The following is a 15,279-nucleotide window of genomic DNA, read 5'->3' as shown; positions in this document are numbered from 1 at the left end:
CCTTCTGGGAGTCAGGAATTTTGGTATATGCCAAGCAGAGCCTGCCTAAAGACCAGCCTCCAGTAAACATAACAGCAGTCCCTAACAAACTTCCCTGGTTTGCAACACTTCACAAGTGTTGTCACAACTTGTACTGGGGTAATGAAGAATGTCCTATCTGACTTCACCGAGAAGACTCTGGAAGCTTGTGTCTGGTTTGCCTTGGACTTTGCTCCATGTATCTTTTCCACTTGCTGATTTTGTTCTGCATCCTGTAGCTGTAATAAATCTTAGCCATGAGTACAACTTTCTGCTGAGTCATATGTCCTGAATCTGAGCAAATCACTGAATCTGGGGTGGTCTTGGGATGCCTGACACTATGTGGAACAGCAGTATAAGTGACAGACGTGGGCCTCAGGGGAGAGTACCCTGAATTTGCAGAATCACTACTTGGGATGATGTATTTATTCTCTAGCAGGGACTCCCCCTATGCGGAGACCTAACTGTAGATGGTTCCATCAGGACACTTTTGGGGTAACCCCAATAAACAACCCTCCTTACAAGAGCTGTAAGAGATTTCATTTTTCAATCACTCCATGCCTAATACCACCTGGTTTATGCCAGGATTCAGCTTACTCTGAAAGGTATGTGGAGTCCTAAAAGCCAGGAACAGTTTTGTCTTTTTGTCTTGAGATATTCAAGAGCTCAAAATATACCATCCATGTACCATGTATTCCTATTTAAAAATTCAAGACAATAATCAAACTAAAGGAAACTGCAGTACAAAATCTTAATGCAATGAGCATTATTATAATCCATTAATTATAGTGTGATTTGACTACAAACATGATTGGAAGTATCCAAAAATGGTCTTAAAAAGAAAAGAATCTATGAAAAAAGTAGTAACTTGATAAAAATCCGTGTCTAAAATTCCAAATAACGTAATGACTGGGAAGTGAGTAAATTCTTGTCTTACATAGGGGGAGGTTTATCTAAGCTAGATTCCTTGTCTTACATAAGGGAGACTCAATAAAATAACACTTGATAATTACGGAAATACTAATAAAAAATATTTTTGAGACACCAAAAGAGAACTATTCGATTTTAAAAACAGGATAAGTGCCTATGGCGAAAATAAAACAAAATATAGTCAACATGGCAAAGGAAAACAGAGGAAACAGCATGTTTAATGAATTGAAAATGTTCACTAATGTTAAGTGGGGGGAGACTGTACCTACAGAATTACCCCAATTTTATAAACTAGAAGAAAAAAATAATTGCTAGGAAGTGAAATTATGAGACTAGCATTTTTCTTTGCTCCTATTTTCTTATTTCTAAAATAAGAACAGCAATCCTGGGGCACCTGGGTGGCTCAGTTGGTTGAGCATCAGTTGGTTTTGGCTCAGGTTATGATCTCAGGATTCGAGATTTGCACTCCACACTCAGCAGGGAGTCAGCTTGAGATTTTCTCCCTCCCCCTTTGCCCTCCAACCCCTACCTCGCTTGTTCGTGCTCGCATGCTCTCTCTCTCTGCCGAATAAATAAATCTTTAAAAAACTAAAATAAATTAAGAACACCAATCTTTTGTTTAGTATTTTTTTAAGATTTTATTTATTTGAAAGAGCGAGAGAGCGCGAAAAGAGCACAAGCAGGGGGAGTGGCAGAGAGGAGAAGCCAACTCCCCACTGAGCAAGGAGCCCAGCAGGGCTCAAACAACAGGACCCTGGAATAATGACTTGAGCCAAAGGCAGCCGCTTAGCCGACTGAGTCACCCAGGTGCCCCAAGAACACCAGTCTTATTAAAATAAGAACATCTAATCACAAGGGATGCCAAAGACAAACAGCAAGTTATTTTAAAAGACAACACAAAATATCATATATTGTCATGGCGAAGATTTGAAAATTTGGAGTCACAGTGCGGAGAGAGGAACTGAAAATATTCCCTTGAAATCATGCAATTTGAATTACTGATGCCTACAAACAGCATTTCACACCTTTATAATAAGCATTTCATATTTTGAAACATTTCATGTTCACTATCTCACGGATTTTTTTTAAAAGCCAATCTAGTAATGAAGATAATAAAGAAGTTTTTTAATATCCTGGAAGAAACTGATCATGGAAGAGACAAAAATGAACAGCAGAGCCAGGGCCAATGTGTATGCTGAAATAATCATATATCAGAGAATATTAAAACCAGAAAAGATCCTAGCAGCCCTAGTTCCACAAATGAAGAAACAGCGCCGAGTCCGTCTAAAACATATTCTTTTCCAGAAGTCTCTGTTTTAAAACAATAAACCGCTGGCCCAGTGACCAAAAAAAAAGGTAAAGACACAGAGATAACTAGATCAAATTTGTCACTTTCTAGCTCAAAGACTCGGGACAAATTATTTTCTTCTGAACCTGGATTTCAACTGCTGTAAAAAGGGAACGGTGCCTTCCTCCTTGTGTTTTGGGCTCCCATTCTTCCACTTTCTTAGATAAGAGGATGCTGACAGCATTTATTTCATTGAACCCCTGTGTGATTGCTGTTGGTCTGTTAAACAAGCTGTTTCTGTTCATTGCCCATTACGCACTTTGAAAAAAAGTGATGGGCTGGCTTTTCTTGAGCAAAGCTCGACTGCCATCTGGTGACAGGCAACTTTTAGTTAGATACGTCCCGAAAAAGTCAAACAGCCTCTCAGAGAGAGAGAGAGAGAGAGATATAGAGAGAGAGAGAGAGAGAATGAATTCAGGAACTTCACGAAGTGAAGACAACAGTCAAACTGAAGCGAGCTGCGGCGTTGCAGCCAACACTTCTGTCGTGCAAGAATGTTAACAATTCCAGCTAAGTCCGAACGGCCAGTCTTACTCAGAATCACTCGTTGGTCCTGCATCCTCTTAAAAAAAAAGAAAAAAGAAAAAAAAAAAAAGGCTAACTTCTTGCGTTTGATGTCTTCGAGAGCAGGATTTCACGGCCTGAAGAGATTCTGCTGGCCCAACCGCCTGCTTTTTTTAAAAAAGATTATTTATTTATTTATTCATGATAGAGAGAGGCAGAGACACAGGCAGAGGGAGAAGCAGGCTCCACGCAGGGAGCCCGACGCGGGACTCGATCCCGGGTCTCCAGGATCGCGCCTTGGGCCGAAGGCGGCGCCAAACCGCTGCGCCACCCGGGGACCCCCCACAACCGCCTCTTCGTAAGCAGAAGCAGCTGAGGCCCGGAGAAGTGAGAGAACAGCTCAGGGTTTGCTCGGCCGGCGTCCGGGCTCCCGGTCGACCCACCGCGCGCGCGTGCCCGATCTGAGCGCAAGGACAGGAGTCCCACGTGGACACTCGGTCTCTTTCACTAGCCGACCGGTAGCTAACTTCCCGGGAAGGCTGCGTTGGAAATCTCCGCGGCAGGCGGGGCGAGCCGAGCCGACCTGGGCTTCCCCGTCCCCCCGCCCCCCACCCCCCGAGGGGGCGTCCTCCCGCCCCGCCGCGCGCCGGCGACCCGCATCCCCGCGCCCCTCAGCCCGCCCCGGGGGCGTCGCCTGGAACCTTCAGCCTCGCGCCCTCCACTCACGCTCAGCCAGCATCGACATGTCGACAGCCTGGAACGCCGCGAGCCTCCGGACCTGAGCGGTGGCGGCTACCGAGCAGCCGGCTCGCGGAGAAGCGAGAAGCGCGGGGCCGGCAGACCAGGTGGACCGCGGCGGCCGGGCGCGTACTGGTGACGTAGTCGAGGTGCGACCGGCCCTCGACCACGTGGCGGCGAGTGGGCGGGGCGAAGGAGTTGGGGAGGTGCGCGAGCGCAGCCGCTCTGGGGCGCGGGTCGGAGGGCGGCGGGGCGGGGCGGGGCGGGGGTCCTGTGCGGCTTGGCCGTGAGTGCCCCGGGGCGAGCGCCCGGAGGGTTACCTGTGCCGTTCTCTGTTGATTACTAAATGCCAAGCACGGTGCTTTCTGGAAATAAACATGATCCCTGCCCTCTGTTAGCTCACAAGAAATACGTAAACAACAGAAGTTAGGGCGGTCCGTGCATTTGAGGAGTTTGAGAAACTCACCTGGAGGGGAAGACCTTGCACTACGGTGTCTTTTCATAATGTCCTACTTCTACCCTCTGGGGTAGGTAGGTAAAGCAGATACCTAAGCACCTATCTATGGGATCCCAACTTAGGGGGAGAACTAAATGTGGCCAAAATTTTTGTCTCTTTGTAACATGATGTCTTCAGCAAGACTAAGTTGCTCTGAGCTTTGCCTTTATCATAATTCTGTCTGTATCCACACCAATACCTAGCAAAATAATTTGAAGATGATAGGGGCTCTGCAGCCGTCTGTGACTTTTACCTGCAGTGTCTCAGTCTCCAGGGGAGCGCCAATGAGATTCTGGCGATGAGACTCTTAGGCAGTTAGGAAGGATGTGTTTTTGCACAGGTGGCCCTCCCGCGGAACTTCAGGTGATGGTATAGATAGAAGGCTTTCGGGGATGGCTCAGCGGTTCGGCGCCTGCCTTTGGCCCAGGGCGCGATCCTGGAGTCCTGGAGATCGAGTCCCGCGTCTGGCTCCCCGCACGGAGCCTGCTTCTCCCTCTGCCTGTGTCTCTGCCCACCCCTCCTCTCTCTATGTCTATCATGAATAAATAAAAATAAAATAAAGAAGGCTTTCCCCTCCTAAGTAGAACATAAAGAGAGCAGCCAGGTGCCATGAGAAGCTGTATGAAGGACTAGACTCCTGTTCTAGATGAATCTGCCCTTTAACTAGGAGTCTTGACAAACAGGGTTAACTTCTCTAGTTTCATAAAAATCAGAAAAAAGAAACACAAAAGAATAGTTACCTCTATCAGTGAATATCCAGGAGCTGAGGGGAGTGAGGAGATGCAAAATTAATGGAATTTTTATAGCTAAGTCTGGGACCCCGTAAGTTGTGACACGGAGAACAGGATTTAAGTGGGGAGTTGGACTTGCACAAAATTCGAAAGGCAGGATTACCCAAGTCTTTGGGTAATTAGCTTATCTGTTTGATGAGACCGGAGAAAACAGAAGGTAGTTACATAAGAGTGAACAGTAGTGAATTGATAAGGAAGTCAGAATTTTCAAGCACCACAGATGTTGGTATGTGACTGCAGAAGATGGTTCTGTCTCTTGGATAATTAGAAAGATTGAGACAACTTTTTAACACTGTTTCCGTGGTCCGGGCGATAGGTGGTCAAAACTAAACTAAGATTGTTAAGTGTAGCAGTGAATGGCAAGGAATGGTTATGCCTTGTGATCTGGTGAGATTCTGCCTTTCCAAGAAATGTTCAGTCAGAGGCCACAAAGGAATCCTATAGAAGGTATTATCCATTTGAGTGAAGGCAGGATAGACTAATGGATTCCAAGGTTTGTTCCAATTCCAGCATTTCTTGTGTTTGTGAAATATCAATGAGGATTATCTATTGAAAAAACTATTGTCAAGTTTGGAATTTAAAAAAATAATATATAGAATCCTATTTATATGTTTTAAATTGTCAGCTGAGAGTGAATATTATGCTTGTAAAAGTAAGGTGATTCAGTATAAGACAGTCTTATTCTTCAGTCTCTTTCTTGGCAGACCCTCTAAGAGCAGTACTTCTCAACCTTTAATGTGCATGTGAATCATCTGAGGATCTTATTAAAATGCAGTTTCTGGTTCAACAGGTCTGGGATAGGGCCAGAAATTCTGCATATCTAACAACCTTCCAAGAATGTGGGTGCTGATGATCCACAGACCTTACTTTGTGCACAGGCCATCAAACAACCAAAGGTATAAATGAACTCAGGGTTAAAGTATATTTTTTTTCTTCTGTTCAAGCAAAGTACTTGATGAAAAACACCTTTAGGTAAAGGTGACAAACACTTTCAATATACTTTAAAGAACTGAACCTGGATCCATCCTAGTCCTTTCCTTCAGGCAATCAAAGACCAAGATAAGAGACAGATGATTGTTAATTCTTTAGCTTTTTTTAATGTATATTTTTTATTGAAGTTCGATTTGCCAACATATAGTATAAAACCCAGTGCTCATCGTCAAGTGCCCCCCACAGTGCCTGTCACCCAGTCACCCCATCCCCCAACCTACCTCCCCTTTGGCTACACCTTGTTCATTTCCTAGAGTTAGGAGTCTCTCATGTTTTGTCACCCTCTCTGATTTTTCCCACTCATTTTCTCTCCTTTCTCCTATAACCCCTTTCACTATTTTTTATATTCCCTGTTTCTTTAGCTCTAGCGAATCACAATCAGCACCCACCCCCGCTGCCCCACTCCACACACACACACAATTATAAAAGCTAGTTACACATTCTGTACAGTTGCAAAAAAGAATTCTCACACGTTGTACTACATCTGTATACTATATGTCAGGTATATCACTAAAATTTTTGTCTATAAAATAGAACTGAATCTTTCCAGTTAATCTTAGCTCATTCCTAAGAGGCACCAGGCTGATATAAGGGAAGGAAAAAAGCAGAAAACATGACAGAGTCTAAATTCTACTACCAGCTTACAGTGTGATCTTGGGCAAGTCAGGTGGGGAGGGCAAATATTTCACTTCTTTTGATATCACTGATCCAATCTATGAAAAAAGGATGATCACTGAGATTATTCCAGGTCTGAAAGACTCTCATAAAATTACTCTAATCAGAAAAGCATAACTTGGGACGCCTGGGTGGCTCAGCTGTTAAGCATCTGCCTTTGGCTCAGGGCATGATCCTGGAGTCCCGGGATCGAGTCCCACATCAGGCTCCTTGCATGGAGCCTGCTTCTCCCTCTGCCTGTGTCTCTGCCTTTCTCTCTGTGTATTTCATGAATAAATAAAAAACCTAAAAAGAAAAGAAAAGAAAAGCATAAGTCAGTGATATGAGCATTAAAAAGAATATAATATCATAATATTTAAGAAGTTGGATTCTGAAGCCAGACTTCCTGGGTTCAAATCTTAGTTCTGTCACTAGCTGGTAACCTGCTGTGTCTCTGAGCAGATTACATTACCTCCCCATTCCTCTATTAAGAGGAATAATGAGATGATTTGATATATGTCAAGTGCTTAAAATGGCATCTGGCACATAGAAAGCATTCAATACAGTATTCAATAAAGCACTGTTATAATTTTAAAGGAAGTAAAAGTTAGAATGATTATTTCAACAAATGTTTGTTTCAGACATTGTGCTTTCTGCTTGAGTTACAAAGGTGAACAAAAACAGTCATGACCCTTACCCTTTTGTGTTTGCAGAGAAGATAGACATGAATCAAATAACTACATACATAAATATAAAACTAGACCTGAGATAAATACTGGAAAGAGAAAGACATGAAGCTAGGATAGAATATAAGAGGGGATTTAGGAAAATTCAAGAAAGCTTCCACAAGGAAGTGAGAAGTGTACAGTGGCCAGGAAGCCAAAGGTGCCATTATCCTCTCCAAACTGAACCCAGAGAGTCTGGAACTTGAACAAACCTGAGAGACTAATATCCATGAGCAGTCAATAACCAATGCCTTCCTCATCTGTGGCTACTTGTACACTGTCAGCAGCTACTTATCACCTGATGCCACCATCAGCTTTGTCTATGACACAGGCATGGGGCACAGCAAGGCCCTGACCATCCCATTCAAGAACCGCTACAAGTACAGCAGCATGCTTGATTATAACCGCCTGGAGAAGAAACTCTTACCCTGGGACAACTTCAACATGGTCACCTATGACATCGGGCTCTCCAAGATGTGAAAAGCCTCTCATATCAGGAAAAGCAACAGAAGATGATGTTTAGGGCTCCTGAGGGGAGAGCCAGCCAGGCAAAGCCCACACAGCTTTTCTCTGCTTTGTAAACCTTCATTATTAATCCAGAAGAATGTGCTTTCTCACCATGTCTAACTGTGAGGAAATAATATTCAAGGGACAGTTTCACAATAGGTTCCTTTCTTCTGTCGGCTTTTAAAGGGTTATTTAACCCTTTAATAGTTCAAGTTTTGTGGTGATTTGGGGCAAAAGCTATAATGCGTAGTAGTTTTTTTTTGTTTTGTTTTGTTTTGTTTTCATGAAAACCACAAGGCTTTTTATAAAAGTCCCTGACTGGCTAAAGAATGTATATTTGGAGGAGGAGAGTTAGGACAAAACAGCTTGCCCCATGTGGCCTCCAGGGTCATCCTCTGCATGTTGCATGGTTGCCATAAGCCACAATAAAAAACAGCACTTCTAGAAGAAGAGGAACATCTCTGCGGCCTGCCCTGAACATATGTATCAGTTGGCTTCTAATGCTTCATGTAGTGTCCAGTTATATAACCTCTGCCCTGTGAAATAAAGTGATATTATATACCATCATCCTTGGAAAAAAGAAAGAAAGTGAGAAGTGAATTAAACCATGGCCTATTCCAAGGCTTGATGTGGCTGAATGCAGAGCAAGGGAAAGTAAGGCCACATAATTGAGTAAGGGGCCAGTTCTTATAAGGCCTTGTGGATCATAATTAGGATTTGGATCTTTATCTCAAGAACTATGGGAAGCCATTGAAAACTTTTTAAGCAGGGGAGTAATACACATTATAGTTTCTAAAAGCTCCCTATGGTTTGTTGTATGAACAGAACATATTGAAGGCGGAAAGATATTTATAGGGAATCCAAATAGCAGGCAATTGTAGTTAAGGTGAAAAATGAAGGTGGTTGTAAAAGTGATGATTAGTTGTTTTTTTATATTCAAAAGACTTTTAGAAGGTAAGGTCAATAGAAATTGATGATAACCTGGATATTTGGGAGTTAAGAAAGTTGTCAAGAATCTCAAAATTTCTGTAACTGAAATGGTGGCATTTGGACATAAGGGATAAAACAAACTAAGTTTCAGACATGATATGATTGAGATGTCTTTGAGTATGAGCATCATCAGTTAGACATAGGAGTCTAGAGCTCAGGGGACAAGTTTGGGCTAGAGATAAAAGCTGAGAATCATGCAAATTCAACATTAAATAAAGCCATGGACAGTGAAGTGTGCATCCAGAAGGAATATGGAATGAGAACAGCAAAAGGCCGGGCTTTAAGGAAGTCTAACATTTAATGGTGAGAAGAGAAGGAAGACTCCTAGGAGAGATGGAAGGTGTTGTGTCAGAAGTAAGAGGAAAAGCAGGGGGGAAATATTTAAGAGAATGATGAAGTGGTCAATAATGTTGAAAGCAGCCAGAGATCAAGTATGAATACTGATGATTCTATGTAGCAATGAACCAATTTAATTGTGTCTGAAAGTCTCTTTGTAGACTAGGTGATTAAAAAAAAAAAAAAAGAGTAAGTGGAGGGAATTTAGAGTCCTGCAAGATAAAAGAGAATTTGAAAGAATTAAGGAACAGGTATTTTTTTCTCCAATTTCCCACTCCACACACCTAAAAAGAGAACCACCATTCGAAAGGGCACTTTGCCACACAGATCAGGTAGTGCTCTTGAAGTAGAAGTCTTACATCAAGCTTTCCGCGGGTATCCTGTTTGTCCCTCTGCCTATGTCTCTGCCTCTCTGTGTGTGTCTCTCAAAAATAAAATAAAATCTTAAAAAAAAAAACTACCTCTTAATGAAGAGCCTGTCCATGAAATTAATAAACAAAAATAGTCTTCATCTATACAAGGTTTCTTTTTTTAAAAAAAGATTTTTATTGTTTATTTATTCATTCATGAATAATAGTAATTATTATTATCCTGAGGTCCTCGATCTCAGGACCCCAGGATCACGACCCGAGCCAAAGGCAGGTGCTCAACCACTGAACCACCCTGGTGCCCCTATATGAGGCTTCTATAAGAAGAAAACAGAAAGTGAAAATGGAAACATTTCAGCTGATGAAAATCTACACCTGCAAAAACAACCAAAAACAGAAGAAAACTATAGAAAAAAAAAAAAGAAGAAGAAAACTGTAGATAAAATTCCATATCAAATTAGTTACTTGGTGATGTGGAGGGGACAAAACGAGTCAGAAATTCAGACTAACAGAAATGCACACACACACACACACACAAAACAGGAAGAAATTAAATGCAGATTGATTGAACACAGGAAGGAAATGGAAGTAAAATAGCAAAAGCATATCAGAAATGAGGACAAAATTACAAGGTGTCCAAAGGAATATATTCAAATTAAAAGTTAATAGGAGATATTGAAGAAAGCTAAGCAAACAACTGAGAGAGTGAAAATGAAATAATAAAAAGTTTAATCAGTGCCAGATAACTGTTGAAATGGAAGAGACTATTACTCAAGAAAACTCTCCAGAAATAAAAGAGGATCTGATTCTTCATATTTTAAAAGTCCATCAAGTACTTGGGAAAATTGAGCTACAACAATCAACTCCAAGACATATTCTAGCAAAACTATTAGATTTTCTTACAGAGAAAAATCCCTAAGTGAAATAATAAAATCATTGGACATTATAATAAATATGTAATATATACATAATATAAAATTATTGAACATTAATTAATGGACATAATTAATTTTTTTTAATAAGGGCAAAAGAATTAGGTCATCAGACCTCTCAATGTCAATGTAGAAAGCAAGGCAACCACAGAGCAGCAATTTTTAAGAAACTCAACGAAAGAAAATATGAATCAAGAATTTTATATCCAGCCTCGTTATCCATCAAGTGTCAAGTCTGTAGAAAACCAGTTTTAAACATACAACAACTCAAAAAAAAATAAAATAAAATAAACATACAACAACTCATGATCCTTTTTTGAGAAATCTAGTAGAGGACAAGCTTCATCCTATCAAGCTGGGAAAACTTTGTGAAAAAAGATGGTAAGTGGAGTGCCTGGGTAGCTCAATCAGTTGAGCAGCCCAATGTTGGTTTCAGCTCAGGTCATGATCTCTTGGCCCTGGGATTGAGCCTTTCATTGGGCTCCGTGCTCACTGGGGAGTCTACTGAAGATTCTCTCTTTCCTTCTCTCTCTGCCTCTCTACCACTTGTGAGCATGTGCTCTCTCTCTCTCTCTCTCAAATCTTTTTTTTTATTTTTTAAAGATAGTGAGCATTTCATATACATAATTGCAAACAGGTTCTTTCCTTGGTGCATTGACCTTCTACCAAAAACAAATCTAGGAAGTGGATTGTAGGTCCTGTTTTAGATAACATACCTTGGATGAAGGAGGTTGTAGGATCAGGTGAAATAAACCAGAGAGGAAGATTCCCACTTAAAGATGTTCTGAGGCAATTAGGGTCAGTTCATTCAAAACATTTTGCCTTTATTCTGTTGGGTGTGGAAATACTGCAAATCTGAGTCAAAGGAACCTTTCCAGTTCCTGTAATACAAACTCATGGGGACTCTCCTAACTTTGGTCTGAATGTGCCATTTATCCATTTTTTTAGTTTCTGCATTTTGGTTCAAATGTTCTAAGTATGTCTTGAGTTTTATCTCTGTGATCTGTGACAGGGATAGTGTTGGGCAAGTTACTTTCAAAATGTTTTCCTCTCCTCTGTAAATTATATGACCTAGGGTGTCATATTAAAAGTTTGATAATTTAGGGACACCTGCTCAGTGTCACAGTGACACATGGCTCAGTTGGTTAAGCATCTGCCTTTGGCTCAGGTCATGATCTCAGGGTCTTAGGATTGAGCCTTGCCGCAGGCTTTCTGCTCAGTGGGGAGCCTGCTTCTCTGTCTCTCTCTCTGTCTCTTTCTCTCTCTCAAATAAATAAATATATAAATAAATAAATCATTTTTAAAATTCCATAATTTAGAGAGGGCTTTACTACTTTCGAAGTCTTTTATAAATATCTCATTTTTATTTCAAGGATGCTAATGGTAAAATTTAATTTTAAGGTCTTAGCTTAGACCTTTTTGGCACTGTTTAAGTTAATCCAAGCCATCCTATCTTCACTCACAACCTCCTTCCACTATCACCCATGCCAAGGGAAATGTAAATCAAGGGTACTTAATGACAAGAGGGGGTGTAAAATCCAGGCATGTAAAATTACAGCTATTCCTTATCAGAAATTGAAGCAAGCAAACAAAATTTAAGTGGCAACTAGTTTTAAGTGTCTGCAAATAAAATTGGGGGAACTTGGGACAGCATTAATACCACAAGAAGACAATAACAAGGAAATTAGGTGGCAGATTAACAACATAACAAGCTTTTTTGTTTTTAACACTATTCTTGCTTAGCACTTTAGAGCATACAAAAATAAACAATACAGTACAGAACAATAAACAATACAGAACCTATGGAGCTCCTGTTCTAGGGAGGAAATGAATATGGACAAACTTAATTCTCAGGCAAGGCAGATTGTGTTAAATATTTTTTTAATTTAATTTTTATTTATTTATTCAGGAGAGACACAGAGAGAGAGCAAGAGAGGCAGAGACACAGGCAGAGGAAGAAGCAGGCTCCATGCAGGGAGCCTTACCTGGGAACCGATCCTGGGACTCCAGGACCATGCCCCGGGCCAAAGGCAGGTGCTAAACCTGCTGAGCCACTCAGGGATCCCAGATTGTGTTAAATATTTTAAAGTGGCGCAGAGTACTATAAAAGCATCAGAAGGAGAGAAAAAATCCTCTTCCCATGTCAGCATCACCTGGGAACTTGTTAGAAATGCAAATTCTCATGCTCCACACTAGACCTCCTGAAACAGAAACTCTAGGATGGATCCCAGCCCTGTGTGTTTTACTGAGCCCTGCAAGTAATGTTTATGCCAAAGTGGGAAAATTGTTGATGTCAGATATTTACACCCAGTAATATAGTTTCTAGGGAGTCCAGAAGGAAATGTTACCAATTTTATGTAAATGTTTGTATTCCAAAGTGTCTTGCAGCCTAAGATGTGAGATGAAAAATTGAGAACAATGTAAGTTTAGGGGAACTTATTAATTGTTATATTTATATGTCAGTTAAGACACCAGCCACATTTACCATCCTTGCTATGGGAAATTGCTCAGCTAGGAGTGGCAGCCCTGGGTTGTTTCCTTTATAGAAGCCCCATCTTTCATCTCTGAACCACTTTGCCAGGCTAGAACTTATTGGATGAGGTATGTAGCCACTCCATAACAAACAAACACCCACTGGTGCGTACCACCATAAAAAGCTGGCCAAGCATGGGATGATGGTGATGAGCTGAACTAGTCAGTCTTCCTCTTGGCAGTTTGAGCTAGGAAATAGGAAGAAGCAGCCAGATTATAGAGGTAAAGAATGTTTTAAAAGTTCTGTTTGTGGTGACCGCCCGCCCTTTGGAAGTAAGGAAAGGGGGATGTCTGAATGGCTCAGCGGTTTAGCACCTGCCTTCAGCCCAGGGCATGGTCCTGGAGGCCCAGGATCGAGTCCCACACTGGGCTCCCTGCATGGAGCCTGCTTCTCCCTCTGCCTATGTCTCTGACTCTCTGTGTCTCTCATGAATAAATAAATTAAAAAAAAAAAAGTAAGGAAAGGGCAAGAGGGAGAGAAAAGTTTCAGTGAGAGAAGAAATTTCTACAGAACATGGTTATAATTATCTCTCTCTGGCAAAAAAGAAAGAAAGTAACAGTGATACCTGGTAGCTATTTTGTTTTATTTTTTTTATGTATTTAGAATAAAGGTAAAAATAAACCTACCCTATGAGCCAGCAATTCCACTTCTAGGTATTTACTTTTTACAAAAACACACAAGAATGTTCATAGAGGCTTTATTCATAATAATTAAAAACTAGAACCAGTCCTAGTGATCAGCACCTGGCAGATGGATAAATAAAGTGGCACATTCCTGCAATGGGATACTGAGCAGTGGGGAAAAAGAAACTACTGACACATACAACAACATTCAATGGGATTGACAAACCATGGCCTATGGGCTGGCTACCTGTGTTTGTAAATGGAGTTTTATTGGAACAGCCACCCTCACTTAATGATAACTCTTGTTGAGCTGTTTTCTGGCTACATCAGCAGAATTCAGTAGCTTCAAGAGACTGTATGGTCCCAAAGGCTAAAATATTTACTACCTAAAGATATTAGGAAAAAGTTTGCTGTCCCCTGAATTAATCAAGAAAACATGATGCTCAGGGAAAGAAGTATATACTCTGTGATTCCACTCATGAAATTCTAGAAGAGCAAAACAAATCCAGGTGTGAAAAAATCAGAACAACTGTTGTCTCTGGGGAGTGGAGCACAAATTGGGAAGAGGCACAAGGAAACTCTCAGGGGTGATAATGGTGTGATAGATTTTGATCACCATTTCGGTTATGCGGTTTAATGCCTCTTTTGGGGGAACTCAGAGGTGGACTCTTAAGATTTTACATTTTATTGTGTAGACATGGAAAAACCTGTTAACAGACATTGAAACTTAGGTAACAGAATTTGTGCTGAACTATTTAAGGGAACATATTCTGATGCCTGCCACTTACTTTGAGATGCACCTGACATACGTGGGATTAATGGACGGAGAGAGGATAGATGTGTGAATGTGTGATAGAACAAGTGTAGTAAAACTTTGGTGGATATTCACTATAAGATTCTTCCAGTTTTACTTTATGCTTGAAAAGTTTCATAATGGATTGTTGGGGACAAAAAACAACACTGATAATGTTTAAGATAAGATGTTGGGGATGTTTTCATTTACATAAATACAAGGACTTGAAAGTAATGTTGTACCAACCTCTAAATAAGATAGAGTAACAAATCCAATAGTAAATAGACTCTCACTCCTTTTACAGGATTTTATGGAGAAATGATCCATGAAAAACAATTCCCTGCTTCTACTAAAGCAAATTTGCTGGATGTGGATGGCCCTGTCTTGATGGCCAAGAGCTGGAAGTTGAGCCCTGTGATCATGAAGGATGTTGCTGTAGTCCATGTATCCTTTCTGTTCAGATGATGGTCACATATATATGCCAACATTTGACTTTTTCTTGGATATTCATCCAGTGCAGGCAAGTTTTGACTGGAGGAGGCTTACCCATACTGCCTCTGCTTTCCGCCATAGCTTCCTGAACTGCAGGGAATGGGAAGAATGTCCTAACCATGCTAACCAGGGTCCTTGTCATGGGATCACAACCAAGAGAATGGGTGTCATTGTCATCTCTGTTCTCAAACTCTTAATGTAAAGTGTTCTCAATTTGGTTGAACTCAGGTGGTTTGAATGATCCAGGCCAGAAACCATTCTGTACAACAGAAGCAGCAAGTTGGTGTATAAAAGGAATACTGAGATCATGAGGGGCAAAGCTTGTTAAGGTGGGGCATTGGAGGGAATAGTCACAGGTCTGGCTGATGTGCTGGAGTTTCTCTGGTTCTGAGCAATTCGCGTCCCTTCACTTCCTGCAAGGCCCAGTTATTTGTCTTTTTTTCTCCCTTGGTCAATTTAGATGAGACCCTTCATTCCTTATTACCTGGTGGTCCCCTTACAATATACTTCC

General features: G+C 41.2%; 1 protein-coding gene and 1 long non-coding RNA gene across 3 annotated transcripts in view; one reads left to right on the top strand and one right to left on the bottom strand.

The window, feature by feature from the left end:
- The window catches only part of PINX1 (PIN2 (TERF1) interacting telomerase inhibitor 1), a 92,332-nt gene extending 88,624 nt beyond the window's left edge, over positions 1-3,708 (bottom strand). The window contains exon 1 of one of the 2 annotated variants that reach the window (XM_025462921.3): positions 3,527-3,708. In XM_025462921.3, coding sequence (XP_025318706.1) covers positions 3,527-3,545 — 19 coding nt within the window. In that variant the 5' untranslated portion in view covers positions 3,546-3,708. Of the gene's footprint in view, positions 1-3,501 lie in introns of both variants that reach the window. The other variant, XM_049100974.1, reaches the window with a different exon arrangement.
- Positions 3,709-3,886: 178 nt separating this feature from the next.
- Positions 3,887-14,991, top strand: LOC125753645 (uncharacterized). The gene is made up of 2 exons (XR_007405940.1): positions 3,887-4,069; positions 14,581-14,991. It is a non-coding gene; the product is annotated as an uncharacterized LOC125753645 (long non-coding RNA).
- The last annotated feature ends 288 nt before the right edge of the window (positions 14,992-15,279 follow it).

This window comes from Canis lupus, chromosome 25 (assembly GCF_003254725.2).
Source record: "Canis lupus dingo isolate Sandy chromosome 25, ASM325472v2, whole genome shotgun sequence".
Taxonomy (NCBI): domain Eukaryota; kingdom Metazoa; phylum Chordata; class Mammalia; order Carnivora; family Canidae; genus Canis; species Canis lupus.
This window is presented reverse-complemented; position numbering and strand designations above follow the sequence as displayed.